Source organism: Osmerus eperlanus, chromosome 7 (assembly GCF_963692335.1).
Source record: "Osmerus eperlanus chromosome 7, fOsmEpe2.1, whole genome shotgun sequence".
NCBI lineage: Eukaryota > Metazoa > Chordata > Actinopteri > Osmeriformes > Osmeridae > Osmerus > Osmerus eperlanus.
In genome coordinates, this window is record NC_085024.1 from 16,299,250 (window position 1) to 16,315,669 (window position 16,420).

General features: G+C 51.7%; 1 protein-coding gene across 4 annotated transcripts in view; it reads right to left on the bottom strand.

The window, feature by feature from the left end:
* Positions 1-73: 73 nt before the first annotated feature.
* Positions 74-16,420, bottom strand: part of mtss1lb (MTSS I-BAR domain containing 2b) — a 36,870-nt gene continuing 20,523 nt past the window's right edge. Inside the window, exons 4-15 of one of the 4 annotated variants that reach the window (XM_062465219.1) lie at positions 12,578-12,662; positions 11,601-11,692; positions 11,362-11,436; positions 6,691-6,848; positions 6,159-6,266; positions 5,758-5,855; positions 4,795-4,924; positions 4,075-4,191; positions 3,464-3,703; positions 3,117-3,296; positions 2,849-3,008; positions 74-2,757 (exon numbers count right to left, since the gene is read on the bottom strand). In XM_062465219.1, the coding sequence (XP_062321203.1) occupies positions 2,144-2,757; positions 2,849-3,008; positions 3,117-3,296; positions 3,464-3,703; positions 4,075-4,191; positions 4,795-4,924; positions 5,758-5,855; positions 6,159-6,266; positions 6,691-6,848; positions 11,362-11,436; positions 11,601-11,692; positions 12,578-12,662 (2,057 nt within the window). In that variant the 3' untranslated portion in view covers positions 74-2,143. Of the gene's footprint in view, positions 2,758-2,848; positions 3,009-3,116; positions 3,297-3,463; positions 3,704-4,074; positions 4,192-4,794; positions 5,009-5,757; positions 5,856-6,158; positions 6,267-6,690; positions 6,849-11,361; positions 11,437-11,600; positions 11,693-12,577; positions 12,663-16,420 lie in introns of all 4 variants that reach the window. The other 3 variants (XM_062465218.1, XM_062465221.1, XM_062465222.1) reach the window with 3 other exon arrangements.

Sequence of the window (16,420 nt, forward strand, 5' to 3'; positions counted from 1 at the left end):
TCTGAGAAAAAAAGCATGTTTTCTTTAAATAACAGATATGATTCAACGTTGAAGGACAATCGATCAGACAGACTCAAACTTTTCTCATTTATTATATGCCAAAGCAGAGAAACAGTACAGACATAATACAAGTACAAGGACCACCCTTCGTATATACTTCTAACTAAGATTTTAGAAACAAGGTTTAGTAGGCTACAGTTTTCCTAACAGGACTATCTGCCTTAACCATACGCAAAAACACAAACTCTCTTCAAACTATTAGAATCGTTTTACACATACATTTTTGGCAACTTAAAAAAATCTAGATATGCTCTTGTAATTAAATAGAATAATGCAAGTCAGAGTAGACATCCGACACAGTTACGATACGTGTGCTATCAATAGCCGAAGGTAAAATAAGTAAATATAGTTTAGCATCATATGCAGACAGCATCCAATAGTCTGGTGGTGAGAATACTAGCCTACTTTGAATTCGGAAGTGACAAGTTCGGACACAAACATGAGGATTTTGTAACAAGCCAACACAAAAGAAACGACGAAAGAAACAGCTTCAACATCTGACACTGACCAGAGGGCACGGTGGCAAGAGCTTACATCAGCCTGTTTCCCCGCTTCTCACAGTGGAGCTGCGGACAACCAACGAGAGAACAGAGAAAATACCAGAATATAGAAACTAATATACAACTTTATATGAGGGCACATGCATAGGGACAAGGACTAAACATACTCTGTTATCAGGTATACAAATAGAGGGCTGAGAACAGAATAAGTTAGCATTGTGAGTTCCTGGTCTTCAGTGTTATTTACAGTCTATCGCGTCTGCCAACAGGATTCAGTGCTTTCGCGGGACCAGGGTGTCCAGATCTTCGCTATACACGGATCACCTCCACCGAGAGAAGTTGATAAACACTGGGCTATTTGTTTTTAGCCTCTAGTAGGACAAGCCACTGAGAAATGAGCAGTTCCCGGAGGTAAGGCTGCACCACGCGTTTCACTTGGTTGATGAGCGCAACAGAAAATGACACTTGAATAGCAAAAAGGCATAATCAAATGCAACCTTTAAATTGAAGTTAAAACACGTTTCACTTTAAACACAATTCACGCTTCCCCCAATGTGATAACCTACCCTTCATCCTCCTCCTATAATTAGCATACAATGTTCAGCTTCACCATGGCACAACCTTTCGTCTGTTGGAAATGTACATAGTTGGCTGTTACCAGCAGAATTGGTTAGCACTGGACAGGCTAATAAATGCTATATTCAAATAGATTTCTAATACTGAAACATAATGCATGCTACAAAGCAAGTGTTGCAGAGCAGATATTATGGGAACCACAACACTAAATAAGTTTACACCCCAACAGACTGGGTAACTAAATACAGATCGAGGAACAAAATGCAACGCATCATTACGTGGAGTTTCCACTCAGTCATTTTGAAAGCTTACTTGAAGTAATTCGGCACCTTGGAGCAAGCAGGGAGGGGGAGTGGTGGGTTAAAGGGGGCGTGAACAAACGCCATGGCAACCGAGGAGATGCCTTGCTTGATCATTTATACAGCCTACTGCACTCTAAAACGAACTTAAGATGATTCATTGTTTCTCCCATGTCTCATGTTGAAATCTGCATCTCTGTGCTTGTGGTACTCTAGTGTGACCAGCATATAGCTTCACTGAGGGGAGGAGTCCCACACGCTGCAGCTACTGGAACCACACCCCTCTGTCGTCTGATTGGGCTGTTAGAGAGCCCTGTCTGTTCTCTGACTGAGCAGTTTGAGAACTGTCTCTCCAAGGAAGCCCGCTCTGTCCTGTGATTGGGCCCTCGTGGGACCATTTATGTCCTTGTGATTGGGCGTAGGACCATTTCTGTCCTGTGTCTGGGCACTTAAGAGAGCTCTCTCTCCTTTTGAATGGTCTGTTCAAGCCTTCTCAGACTCGGGATTGGACAGTTAGGATGGACAGTTTGAACACACACACACCAGTACCAGCAGTCATGTGTGCCACTAATTATGGCTGCTCTACCTTTACAACAGCTGACTAAACAGGATAGAATACTATACACAGGGAGCCAATAACAGTGTTACAGGGTGTTCTGCAGACAGATGCCAGTCCTCTGGGGTGGCACAGCGTGGCGCGGTGTTCTCTCAGGCGATGCGTGGTGCTGAGCGGTCGTTGGTCTGGGTCCTCTTCAGCCTCACGCCGCGCCTGATAGCCAGCAGCATGCTGCCCCCCTGGGCCTCCTCCTCCAGGTACCCCTCCAGCTCCTCCTGCCCCACCTGGAGGGGCTGCAGGAGGGTCACGGGGGGGTTGGTGGAAGCCTGTCCGCTCCAGGAGGCCACAGGGAGGACACCCAGGTGCTCCTCCCCAGCCAGGGTGGGTGAGTCTGGGCTCCGGGCCTCCTCGAACGCCGCCCCCAGCTCCGGTCCTCCAGTGTAGAGCCCCGGCAGGTCGGGGACGGTGGGGATCATGACGGGGATGACGGGCGTGCGGATGGGGATGGGCCCGCCCCCGGGGGCGCCGGCGCGGCGGGCAGAGGGCTTGGTGGAGGGGGTGCGGCGGATGGTGGCGGTGCCCGGGGTGATGATGACGGGGCCGCCGGTGGAGGGCAGGCCGGCGGTGGAGGCGGGCCGCTTGGCCTGGAACATGCGGCGGTAGGACTGGCTGATGTCACTGTTGCGGGGGATGGTGGAGGACTTGTCAAAGTCCTGCTGCTCCACCTCCTGGTCCCCCGCCATGGAGAAGTAGTCGTAGTCCGACACTGGAGACACAGACGCAGGTTAGACTCCCAGGAGTGTGTGTTTTGTGTGAGTGTGTGTGTGTGTGTGTGAGAGTGTGTGTGTGAGCATCACCCTGGGAAGGTATGGTGTCCTCAGAGCAGCATGGTGTGGTGCTCTGGGTGCTGTATCCACTGGAGCACTGCAGAGAGTCTCTGCTGGACCGCTGGGTGTCCAGCTGCAGCCCCCTGGACAGGGCTAGGGCCAGCTGCTCATGGGCCTCCACATCCCCCACCTGGAGACACACACACAAAACACACACGTATAAACACACAAACACACTCAAGAAAAAGACAAATCTACATCAGACAGAGATGGTGGGAGCGCCAACTAAAACATTTACCTTGGGTGGGGCAGCCATGCTCCTGGCTCTCTGGGGGTCTTCCTCCAGGGCTGGGGGGGGCAGGCCGGTGGGGGCGGGGCCTGGCGCTGAGTGGGGGCTGTGGTCTACAGGCTCCCTGTCTTTCTTCCTCCTCAGCGTGTTCACCATGGGCTGGTCATAGGGCCCGGGCTTGGCCCAGTCCTGGAAGACACACACAAGCCATCAGCACCAGGCAGAGGAACTCCACAAGTCACGTTCTACACATGTTGTGTGTATATATATAAGGCTTCCGGCTGTGTGGCCAGAGCCGTAGAGAGCAGGATAGGAGAGACAGGTGAGGAAGATGAGGATGATGGGGATGAACCAACCTTCCAGCTGGGCACACAGGAGGAGGGGACAATGCTGGGTCCCAGGGTGCAATAGTGGGAGGAGTCAGGGACAAGGGCAGAGCAAGGCCGTGACCACGAGCGCTGGGAACAGGAAGTGGAGGTGGTGGTGATGGAGGAGGAGGAAGGGGCGGGGTAGAAGGGGTAGGCCCCTGCCGACGAGGTCCCGCCCACCAAGTAGGCTGACTCGGACGGCCCGTAGTGGTCGAAGCCATTAGAGAACTGGGCATGTGTGGGGGAGGGGACCAAACATGACCAAACACAAAACACAAACGTAAGATGGCAGGAATTACAGAATCAAATTAAATCAACAAAAAATACACGTTTGGCTAAATGATAAACGCAACAATAATAATAAAAAAGAATGAATACAAAACTGAAAAAACACAAGGAGTAAACAGGAAGGTGTGTGTGAGCGAGCGGGACCCCATGTGATGAGTGTGTATGACCCACATCTGTTGGTCAGGGCCGTGTGGGCTCAGTGTGATGGCTTGGGTTAGGGAAGCTCTGAGCCGGGAGGACATGGCCTCGTCCTCATGCCCCGGGGGGGGCGGGGCTAGGGGAGGAGCCTGTGGTAGGGGGGCGTGGTTCACCTTCTCAGCAGAGGCGGCAGCAGTGCCTGAGTTGGAGGCGGAGCCAAGGGAGGTGGGGGAGCTGCAGTCTGATTGGCTGGTCTCAGAGGCCTCGGAGGAGCCAGAGCTGGGGCAAGGCTGGAGCAGCGTGACACACACACACACACACCACACACACACACACACACACACACACACAGTGACATGCAGACAGCAGAGAGGTGACAGCAGAGAGGAAGCCGAGGGTTAGAGGGTGAAGGGAGCAGCAGTTTCTCAGAGCTGTCAGCAAAGTTAGTACAGAGTTGGAGGTGAACCCCACTGGCTTAGAGGACAAGAATAATTTGACATGAATTGTCCTTTTTGTGGCTAAGAGGAGAAGCGAACTAAGCGGAGAAGCAGTGTCTGTTAGCAGCAGTGAAGCCTGGGGCAGGGAGAAGTAGAGGGCACTGTCCGTGTGTCTGCTGGGACGTTTGAAGGGATCTCTCTCTATCTGGGTTGTTTGTTGCCACGACAGTAACCCTGTTAAAACTGCACTCTAGTTCAGTCTCAGCCTGAGGGGCTTGGGGGAGTAGCTGTTGTCTGAGAAAGCAGCACTCCGTCATAGGGAATCGAGTGACTGGTGGACACGGTGCTTTGTGGGTAGTGTAGGCTCACGTGGAGCGTGTCCGTCAGTGTCGTGTAGGCTGCGTCGTTTCAGCTAAGGCATGTCCCTCAGCGGCATCGTGGGTCGTGTAGTCTCACCTGTGCCAGGGGCTCCATGGGCATGGGTGAGGGGGACTTGGAGTGGTAGGCGTCCTGGGAGATGAAGCCCGAGTCGTGGGAGGAGATGCTGGAGAGGCGCCCCGCCGGGGCCTGCAGGGGCAGCGTGGAGCTGCGGTAGCGATAGTGGGAGGAGGGAGAGTGAGAGTGTGAGCCGCTGGAGCGGGAGTCACTACTGTTCACGCTGTTCAGACTGCTGTTTATGGAGAGAAGGGAGGGGGGAGGCAGGCAGGAAGGGGGGTGGGGGAGACACGGGGGGGGGGGGGGAGGGGGAGGGTGACCATTAACACTCCACACACTGGATGCAGCAGGCAGGGACTGGGATTGAGCCAGTCCAAAACGTAAATGATAAGAAACTGAAAAGAACGTCAGACGTGATGAAATGATGAGTGCACCATCCCTTTAATCACTTGTCATGGTTCATGGCTTCTACAAAGAGTAATTACTCTTTGTGAATAAGTTAAAGTGTGTGTGTGTGTGTCTGTAAGTTTCTAAGTATGGTCAAATTGATACCACGTGAATACATTTGGTAAGGGGATACTGCAAAACTAAAATATAAAACATGCTCGGCTCGAGGCAAATGTGAAAATGGAACACAACCACTGTTGTCATGCCATGTGAAACGACGACACATCTGTGTACACAGGCAAGGAACAGCAACGTGTGGATGAGACAGGAAGTGGAGCAGGCAGGGGGAAACACAAGCACCACAGCACACACTGCAGATGCAGGTTCAGGCGTGGGGAGCAGGTGTTGACAGGGTTTAACACATCTCCTTATCCTCAACCTAGAATTGCACAGGTAAGGAGCGTCTCTACAAAAGAATTCATTTTACAGCCTCGGATTTCTCTGGGCCGCAGTTCTTCACTCCGATCGCTAGGGGGCAGGCTGACACCAGCCTAGCAGGAGGCCATCTGCTCTGTGGTTGGCCGTCAAGAGCCCTACCTGCACATGCTGGACTTCCGGGACATGGTGTTGCTAGGAGAGGAGGGAGGAGTCTGGTAGGACCAGCTGTAGTCTGAACCTTTCAGATCCAGAATGACCTGAGGAGGCGGAGGTAAAAGGAGCAGGAGAAGGGAGGAGAAGGATGAGTTAGCAGGATTACTCTTCAGCAGGTTGTCTTAGATAATGTGGATTGAGCACTGAAGGTGCACAGAGAGAGGATGGAACATCTTTAGCTATCATACAGACCTGGGAGTAGTGGTCCTGTGATGAATACATTTCTGTATCTGTATGGGGCTGCTGGTAACATTGCTACTTACTAATAATGCTAAAATAATATTCCTATGACTTCAGCCCATCCATGCCCAGTCAGGTTTACATGGGAGGGGAGTGAGGGTGCTGACCTGTTCGCTGGCGGGAGGCAGCTTGTGGGGGTCGGAGGTCAGGGCTTTGAGGTCATCAGAGATGGTCTGGAGGTGGGTGACCTCACCCAGCATGGAGATCTCCTCGTCCTGGAAAGGGAGAAACATTGTCATTGTCAAACATGTCACGTGTCATTCTAGAGCGATTTATTAAGCGCAACGTAGACAAATGTGTTTTAGGTCGTGTGACATACGTATTTAAAGGGACGAAGTGTGTGCGTCTGTGTGAGAGTGTGTATGTGAGAGTGTGTATGTGTGTGAGTTTGTGTATGTGCGAGTGTGAATGTGTGTATGTGTGTGAGTGTGTGTGTGTATGTGTGAGTGTGTGTATGTGTGAATATATGCGTGTGTGAATGTGTGTATGTGTGTGAGTGTGTGTGTGTGTATGTGTGAGTGTGTGTATGTGTGAATATATGCGTGTGTGAATGTGTGTGAATATATGCGTGTGTGAGTGTGTGTGTGTGAGAGTGTGTGTATGTGTGTGTGTGAGAGAGAGTCAGGCCAGCGTCCTCACCACCACGGGTCTGAGCATGGACACGAAGCAGCAGAAGCGGCTCCTCTCCTCTATCAGAGCCCTCCTCACCGCCTGCTGCTCCGTCTCCTCCAGCAGCAGGTACTTCTCACTCACGTCCTGCATGGCGCTGTCCAGCTGGGGCTGGATGTCTCCTCGACCTACACACACACACACACACACACACACACACACACACACACACACACACACACACACACACACACACACACACACACACACAGTCAGCAAGCTGGTCCAGGGTGACTACTTGAGAGGCAGCTTGGGAGCACAGAGATAGCTCTTTACAACTTCAGAGGGATCCACTCTAGCTATCACTCCTGCTCTGCCCCCCCACCCCCAGAGATCACCACTTGAGACCTGGCTCGCTGGCTGGCGTCAGTCCCACTCCCACCCCTCTCAGGGTAGTATCTAACTCCATGTCAACAGCCACTGCCCTCACAGCCAGACACGACCCTCACGCTGCACTGCTCAATGTTAGTCAAGACAGTCAGACCGCGTGTTCAACGAGAGGGTGCAATGTTATTTCTTGAGGCGGTATCATTCCCGCTTCAATAGGCAGAACCACACATGACATTTTGGAAGAGGAAATGATTTGGGTCGTTAACAGAATGGATAAAAGGGATATATGAAGGATATTTCCATCGAGGGAATCCAAACATGTCCCACTCTGGTTTTCCTTCCATTCCAGCCCGCTCTGAAAAATGCGAGCTATGTTTATGTTTGTCAGTTTTTCTCCAACAGTATGATTAGAGAAGAGTGAAACCAGGACTGGAAACTCACAATTGTGGTCAAACGGCATAAATCTCTCGCTACGCTTTCACAATGTATATGCTCCGACGAGGTCCAAGAAAAGCTTTCGAGTACGCAAATATACAATTACATTTCCATGGTGGCTGGAGTTTCACCTCCGAGTTTGCCCTAACTCCTATAAGGCAGAGGGATCCCCTTCTGCATCACGTACCAGACTACACACCCATCATACACTGGGGGATACCCCGTGGTGGAACGGTCTGGGTGTGTTGTTGATATTGTTGTCGCTAAGCCTCACGTGAGCTGCCTTGTTCCAGCTCGTCTGAGACTCAATGACAAGGGCCAGATTGTTTGCTTCCTCGATCCCCAAACCACAGACGACAGCTCAGAGGCTCAGACTGCTTTCATTTGGAGAGCTTTTTTCCTCTCCCTGGAACTGAGGGTTGGGTTTTATAATGCCAAGAGCTACCGAAGGACCGACTAAACACAACTTTCTTTTGAAGCCAAATAAATTGAAATAACTAGAGTTGGTTTGAACTGAAGAAAAAATGAAGAAAATGCATCATTCCAAGTAGTCCAAGCAGACATCATGCGCACTAAGTTCCATTCGAACCATAAAAATAAATATTTGGTCAACCAGCTGTTGATCCAAAGTCTAAACTGGACGTACATGCCAGCAGAGCGTGAGGGGGGTTCAGGCTGTCCCAGAACCAGCTGCTGCCTTAGTACATATAGTACCAAGCCTACACAACAATACCATATACAAACCATCCGTTTGCACAAAGACAAAGAGTGACCGACCAGCCCACACTATACATGTTGATGCCTCCCGTAGGGCCTTTAATGACAGGCAGGGAAGGGTGTGTGGGCAGGGAAGGGTGTGTGGGCTGGGCAGGGGGTGGGAGGTTACTGAGTGCATCAGATGGGTTAACTGAAGTTAATGGTGAACACAAAAGGATGCAGCATTTGCTGTAGCAACATGACTAACACCGTCATGTCGGGTGACTCACGTCCACACCCAGACAGTTGGGGAGCCACAGGCGGAGTATTAGCTTGATGGAGCTAATGCTTTAGCTAATGCTTGGGGGAGAGACTGCTAGGACTGGATCGCTAAAGCCTTGACACACAATCACAATCCTTATTGCAGGAAAACAAGCTTATGAGCAGGAAAGTCCATGGATCGGTACAAGCGGTGCTATGTTATACTGAGAATCTAGCACTAGCTATGCTACCTGAGCACTAGCTACACTACACCACCCGAGCACTAGCTATGCTATGCTACCTAAGGACTTAGTGGTAGGTATGCTATGTAAGGACCCTGCTAAGTAACTTGTCTGTGAATAGACAGTGGCCTGCTGGATATAGGCCAGGTAATCCAGATCAGAACTGATTAATTCGTCTTCAGAAAGAGGAAACTAGGCCACAACATGGCAGAGCCCCCTCATCCACTCATTCATACGAGAGGGGAGCCTTCTGACAGACAGCCATGTTGGAAAGGCATGGACGTCCTGGTAAAACATGCCATATCCTTTCCACTATGGTAGCTTTCCTGGAACCTTTATCCGTGCTGAGTAGTTAGTGCCAGTCCCAGGACCTGACACACGGACACCGCCCTCACGAGATCCACGTCAAACGTGCACACACCAAGCCGTTTCTCCAGAGACAGAGGGGCTCTGTGGGAAAGATTCCCAACCAGATAGGTAGAGGGGCCTGACCTGGATACTGGATTGAAAAAATGTGACTCTGGTCCTTCCCTCTGGGGAGGAGTGGGACCGAGGATCTCGACGCAGAACAGTGTCTCACTATCTGCCTCTAATGTGGCGTGGGCGCTGCCCAACGAGCATGGTGGGGCCGTGGACCGTAGCACGTCCGGGCACGCAGGACACAGCCTGGTCTGGGAGGATCATCCCTGCTTCAGCGTGGTCGAGAGGTCCCAATTTATGAATGCAGCGATTGCGTCCTTCAATCAGTGCGGGCCATTCTGCCCCTGTCAAAGGGACGGCAGTGCCCATAGAGAAGACCCACAGGAAAGCGTATCTGAATGCGGCGCATGTTCCTCGCTCTGTGTTTGCACAACACCTTCAGTCATTAGGAGGCCTGGGGGAAGGGAGGGGGAGAATCAGCCCTGTGTGTTCTTCTTTGCTAATGACCTGTGTGTGTGTGTGCATATGTGTGTGTGTGTGTGTGGGGGGGGGGCCTCAGAAAGGCACTCGGTGGAGGAACATGGACAAAGCAGGTTCTGACCCTACGGCAAGGCAGAGGAGCAGGGATGAGGGTGGTGTGACCGGACCACACAGAGGGGACAGGGAGCAGGACGGAGCCACACACAAGGACACATCCAACATGAACGTGCTCTGACGTTGCCCAGAGGAGACTGGGGAGGTGGTGGTGGTGGGGGAGGGGTCATCTCAATAGTCTCGATTGGCTTCCTCTACTCGTCTCCTTCCATCTTAATGCACAGTTTGAACTGGACAGGCTAGTCTGACACTGTTTCCCCCCCCCCCCCCCCCTCCCCCTCTGTACGCCTCCAGAGCCGTGTAGCAGAGTTAGAAGGGGGGAGGAGACGAGAGGAGGAGGCCAACGTAGAGTATGGGGATGTGTCCCCCGGGTCTCTGGGCACCACGGGGGGCGTGAGGCCTGCCAGACTTACCCAGGGCGTGGGCTGCTCGGACAGGTGCCCCGGGGTGCGACCCGGGCCCACAGGAGCGGCGGGGAGGGAAAAGGTTTTGATCAATAAATCGGGTCCTAAACGGCCCCCCTTGAAGGATTCGTTGAATGAACATAACCTACAGAGCAAGTAGCTAGCAGAACTGTAGAGGGCCATTCAGGTGACACATCAGTCAGTCCATAGACTTGGTAAACACATATTCCAGAAAGACAGAACTCTATTTGACTGTGTCTGTAGAGTGTGAATAGGCCCTCAGTGTGCCTGTGGTCAGTGTACCAGTCGACAGCGTAAAGCGCTTGGGCGCTGGGGAAACCAGCACAGCTCAAACACAGTATGATGAGGAGAAACATGTTCAGTGAACTCTGTCTAGACCGGGATTTGTCACGCATGCGTTCATCAAGCGAACATAACCCTGTCCTGGAGGCACCGGGAAGCTCTGTGAATTTAACCCCCGCAGGACTATTTGGATTCATGTGGTTTTGATCCAGCGTTGATCAGACATCAGTCTAAGTATGGTGCTCCTCCTTAAGAGTAATGCAGATCTGCTGGTGCAGCCAGACGGACTCAGACAGGAAGTTCTCCAAAGCGTCTGTTTGTTTACCAAGTAAGGTAATGTTTACCGCGTGGCACTAGACCCTACAGTTAATGTTTATCAGGACAACGAAATTCTGCCTCTGCAGGGCCCAGGCTCAGAGTGTGTGGCAGACAGTATGACGAGAATGAACTCCATCTAATTAGTTTTAGTAGAAGGGCGAGTTTAGATCACTTTCATTAGAAAAGAAAAGAAAAATAAATGGGAGGGAAGGGGGGAAAGGAATGTTTAAGGAATATATATATCACAAAACAGAACATCTTTGTGCTTTAAAAACAAAGGATTGCTGTCCTAAGTCTGCACAGTCCCTGCTCTACCATCTCCATCCTGCAGTAATGACAGTACTTCCAGTGCTTTCCTATGTGTACTCTGCAGGTTGTACAGAGATGCCGGGCTGTTATGTAAGGGTCCTCAGTGTAATGATGTGGAACCAGACCGAGGGGTCCGGGGCTCGGGAAGCCAGTCCTCCCTGAGCTCGTTTGGAGAGACTCCACCGTGCCCCTGTGTACTGACGCTCACAGACCCTGACAGCAGCAGGCTCTCCTCCATAACATCCAGCCTCGGTGTAGGACCTGACCTGACCGCTGACCTGGAGGAGGGGAGGGGAAGGGGGACAGGGGGAGGGGACGGGGGGGGTTACCTTTCTTAGCTTTCTTCTGCAGCTTCAGGGTGTCTGAAGACTTCTTCTTGATCTCCTGGCGAGCTCTCTTGTACTCTGAACAACACAAAGACCACATCAGACAAGTGTGACTGGAGTTTTGATGAGAAAGAGGTGACATGGTCAGGTCTTGATAGTGGTGTGTGTGTGTGTGTGTGTGTGTGCGTGTACATGTATAAATGTGTGTGTGAACGGTCGTGTGTGTGTGTGTGTGTGTGTACCTTTAGCGTGGTCCTTGTCCAGAGTGTTGGCCCCTCTCTTCCACTCCTCCATCTGCTCCTGCAGTGGGTTGATCAGGCAGTCCAGGAATGCCCTGGAGCGCACACACATCCACACACACACAGGCAGAAAACAGGGTCAGCACATATAGGGACACAAGCTTCCGAGGATATCTAATGTCTTAGTACCAACACACATTGAGCACCATGAACTAATTTGCCTTCCGTCTCAACTGAATGAATGAATAAATGATTAGGTGAGTGAATGCTCCGAAGGTGCTGTAAGGCTCTGTTGTGTTAAAGCGACAGACAGACACGAGGAGACGGCTATAAATATGAGTCATGTTGTTCATTCAGCTTTGCCAGGTCTACAGTCCTGTCTGTCAGTCACAAACAGGCCGGGTCAGGGGAGGGGCAGTTAGGGTGTGCCCGGGGAAGGGGATGGTATGTGGATGGGGGAGGGGTTAAGGTTCACAGAGGGTGTGGAGTGAGTCAGGATGTGTGGAGGTATAAAGATATGATGAATTCCCTATGGTCTACTTTTATGACTACTACTACTACTACTACTACCAGGACTACTGTGTGTACAGGCGTGTGAGGGTGTGTGTGTGTGTGAGAGAGAGGGAGTGAGCCAGGCAGCTGAGGGTATTCAGGGAGCCTATTTTAGAGTGTGGTGAGCAGACACCTCTCCCCAGGGTCCCAGTGCCTGCTCCGTACTGGGCTATGGAGACGGAGCAGGAATGTCTGCTAAATGCCACACGAAATTAGATAGACCCCTGGGTGAGAGTGTTTATGTGAGGCCGTGTGCGGGAGAGACAGAGTGTGGGAGTGTCTGTGTGTGTGTGTCTGTATGCGGGGAATTCTGGGAAAGGGGCCGAATCGTCAGGTCACATTCTATAGACTCCTTCTCTGATGTCTCACTTTAATGACCCTCTCTGCTGGAAGGTTCTACTCTTAGTAGGAACATGGTGCAGACGTACATGGAGAACTGTTTGAGCTTGGCCTCGATGCTCCGGTGCCTCATACACATCCTGGTCAGGGCTGAGCCGATGTCTCGGGTGCCACCTGAAACACACACACACATTTTTTACATTTAGTTATTTTTAGCAGACGCTCTTATCCAGAGCGACTTACAGTAAGTACAGGGACATACCCCCTGAAGCAAGTAGGGTGAATTGCCCGGCCGGGAATCGAACTGGCAACCTTCAGATTACCAGCCCGATTCCCTAACCGCTCAGCCACCTGACTCACGCATGAGAAACTTCACATGGACACATCACAAGCCAATGACAAAGAGGCTTTCCAGCCTAGCCGCACAGCCCGGGGAACCGAAAACGAAACAGCTCCGGAGCAGATGAGGAAGGATGTCAGGCAGGCTCCAGGGAAATGTCGAGGTCAAATGTTAGCTTTCACAGAGTGGCCCAGATTTGAGCAAACATGTCCCATTTGTGGTGAGGGCCACTGGGGTGAGCAGAGTCTCCCAGCAGGGAGGAGCCAGGCAGCCAGCACCTCAGTGTGACTGTGGGACCGCAGGAAGGGAACGACATTACCTCATCCTCCAAATGAGATACACACACAGAGATCGGTGTGTGTGTGTGTGTCAGGCAGAGAGATGCCAAAGCATACTTGACAAATTCCTTCAAGGGTATCTACTAACCCCCCCACCCCAGAGGCTGTCCCGCCCCTGGCTACTCAGACAGACACATTGTCCCTCTGACACGGACCCCCACCTACACACTTTTGTTCCCATGTCACTAGGGCTCATCAACACACTGGCTCTGCTCCTGCCAGCACACACACACACACACACACACACACTCTCTCTCTCTCTCAAACTTAACATCATTCACTTGCACACTAATAGCCTACACACACACAGCCTTGATGCAGGAAACAAGCCCTTTCCATAGTTCGGAAGTACAAGGCCTACAGCTGACCTTTAACCCCCCGGAGAGGTTCCAGGCTCCTCACTTAGGGTCACTGTACCTCACTAATGCTACTGTTAGAACATGATAGGTCAGCCATGGCTTACTCCAGGCACCGCACGGTCCAATCGCCCATGCCGCAGCAAAAAGTTAATCTGCACTGTGACTAACTAATCCGATTGGCGGAGATTAATTAGAAATAAAAGAGACTCTTTTCCTAAATCACTTTCTCGGTATAAATGCTCTAAAGCTGCTTCAGGATCCTGGCCAGAGGGATAAAGGTGCAGGGATCTCATCTGACGGCCGTAATGAAGTAGTGTGAATGATTCCTGTCTTGAGGAGAGGAGAGGAACTGTCCGGTCGGACCTATGATATCAGCGGGCCTTGGAAACAGAGAAGGAAGCATGAAGAGAGAGAGTGTGGGGGGGGGGGGGAGGCCTGATGGTGACAGGCAGGCCCATTGTGTGTGTGCCCAGTGTGACTGGAGTGTGTCTCGGTGCTTGAGTGACAGTGTGCTGTATGAGAGCCAGCAGGAAGCAGACCCAGCGCTCTCACAGTCCGACCATCCCCGCAGGAGGTCTCCACGGCACAAATCAACACCCCTTGGCACTAACAACCTTTGTTGGAGCTCGGCTGGAACACACAGTCGTGATACAGTGGTTCCGGCTGGCTCTGAGGACGTTTGGGAGGGTTGCGTGGGGAGAGGATGATGGCAGGTTTGCTGATAACCTCGAATGTCCACCCTCATTGACTTGCAGCTCGGCAGTTTTTGAAGAGAGGAGAACATTCCGGGGCAGGACCAATTAGACCATCTCAATCGGTGTCTGTTCACACGGCACCTCCATCCCCCTGTATGCACTCTATTAAACTCACTCTAGAAAGAGAGAGAAACAGCCTCTCTCCACACTTTAGCTCAGAGACCCATCCTTTTCCTGCTGTCAGCCTTTATAGGTCTTTTCACCAGCACCCTCCAGATCATGGCTTGTAGAGGAGTGGGTGCGGCCGGGGACAACACAAGAGCCCTCATTCATGTGGCAGAATAACCCAACAATATCTCTACTCAACCATATCCTCCCCCCGACCCACTGAGGTGGTCTGGTCCCCACACACCATCGGCTGCATAGAGGACTTTTCCATTTCCAAATGTGGGGGGTAGGAATACCGGGTATGTCTTCCCAAAGTGAATGAGAGTGAATTGGAGTGTTTGAAACTGTTGCAATGGTTGGATCTCTCCCAGCATCTGCTGGATTGTACGTTGTTTAACCAAGCTAGCAGAACTCAGCATCCGCTACTGTAGTTTGTAGATTGTGTTAGCCAAGCTATCAGCAGGAAGCAAGGCCTGGGACTTGGCCGTTACCCTGGCGACAGGTACAGTACACGAATATGCAGTTTTGCAACATATTTGTTGCCTTTTCCGTTTGCTGTTGAAGGGAAACCTTCGAAATTGTGTGAATGCCCGTGTGTGTCTGTGTACAGTCATCTTGTGAGATCTAATACCCGTTTCCTGACCTCAATACCCTGTTCCACACCTCACACCCTTCCTCAACGACCAACACTATAAAAGAGCTTTTTATTTTGTGAAGGGAAACCTTCCCCACCCTAGCTACCAGTGTTTTCCTATGCTCTCAGGTGTTCCTCTGGCTGCCTTCCAGGAGGAGAGGGGGGGCTCTAGGACCCAGTGACCTCTGGATATTTATAGAGTGAAGAGATGCAGCTGCCCTGATAGGCCCGTCCACACCCAGACCGCCTGTGTGTGGCATGGTTATTATATCGGTGTGACGTGCATCCCTGCTTGTGATTATAACTGCACTGCGGTACCATGTCTTCTCTGCCACACTATGCAAGTCTCTTTCATGTGTGTGTGTGTGTGTGTGTGAGAATTCTAGGAAGGCAATGCTTGCTAACAGTAGAACTTCCCTCTGAGGTGTAAAAGAGTGAATGAGATGATCATCCCTGTTCCTGAGGAGCCTCCCTGAGGCTCAGCATGGGGACTCTGGAGACAGAGAGGACAGCTCTCCTCGACCAGCCTCTACACTCCGCAGTATGTCACACTCTCCTGCCAACACAAGCAGGACGGGCCCAGGAGGGGTGTGTGTGTGTGTATGTGTGAGAGAGATAGAGAGCGTGTGTGAGTGAGTACAGTATACTGCTTCACATGACCTCAGAGATGGGCAGTCGAATGCCTTTCAGTCATCCCAGACCAGGAATGAGCTCCACAGACAACTAGAAGACCGGGGTCTCTCTCGAGTCTCTTCACTCACACAACAGAAACAAACAACCTGTGAGAAACATTCTTCACAGATAGATGCAGAGTTACCATGAATCCCTAATTAAACTCACCCCTGGGAGCTCCAGGAGGTGAACCCATCTGAGGGCCACAGTGGCCAGTCGGGGAACAGATGTCGTCATGGAATGCTGCAAGATTCCCCAACATTAAAGAAGCCCTGTCAGGCAATCTCACGAGGTCGTCAAACAGCTGTCACCATGACTGGACTGCTGAACAGCCACAACTACGTGTGCCTTAACGCTGACTTACTGTCCCTGATGATCCCAGTGGGAGCCCATAACCTCGACCTAGCTAGTGCCACGGACTTATCTTGTTAGGGATGAGACATGAGCAACTGTCCTTCTTGCCTGGTCAGCAACATCCTTCCTACATGACTGCGCAGCCATGATAACACGGCATCTAAAATGGGGGGGGGGGGGGGGGAAGTAAAGAGGCCAGTCGAGACCTCAGTCGAGAGGTGGGGGGCCGGGCTGGGCTGGGGGTGACATTCCTGGCCTGGCGGTTGTGGCTCTGTGGAGGGGTGCAGGGCAGGGTCCCTCTAATGCTCAGCTGTCAGCACCTTCCACACTCCGGCCTCCAGGCTGTCTGAGCTCTGGGGTGACGTGGGAGTC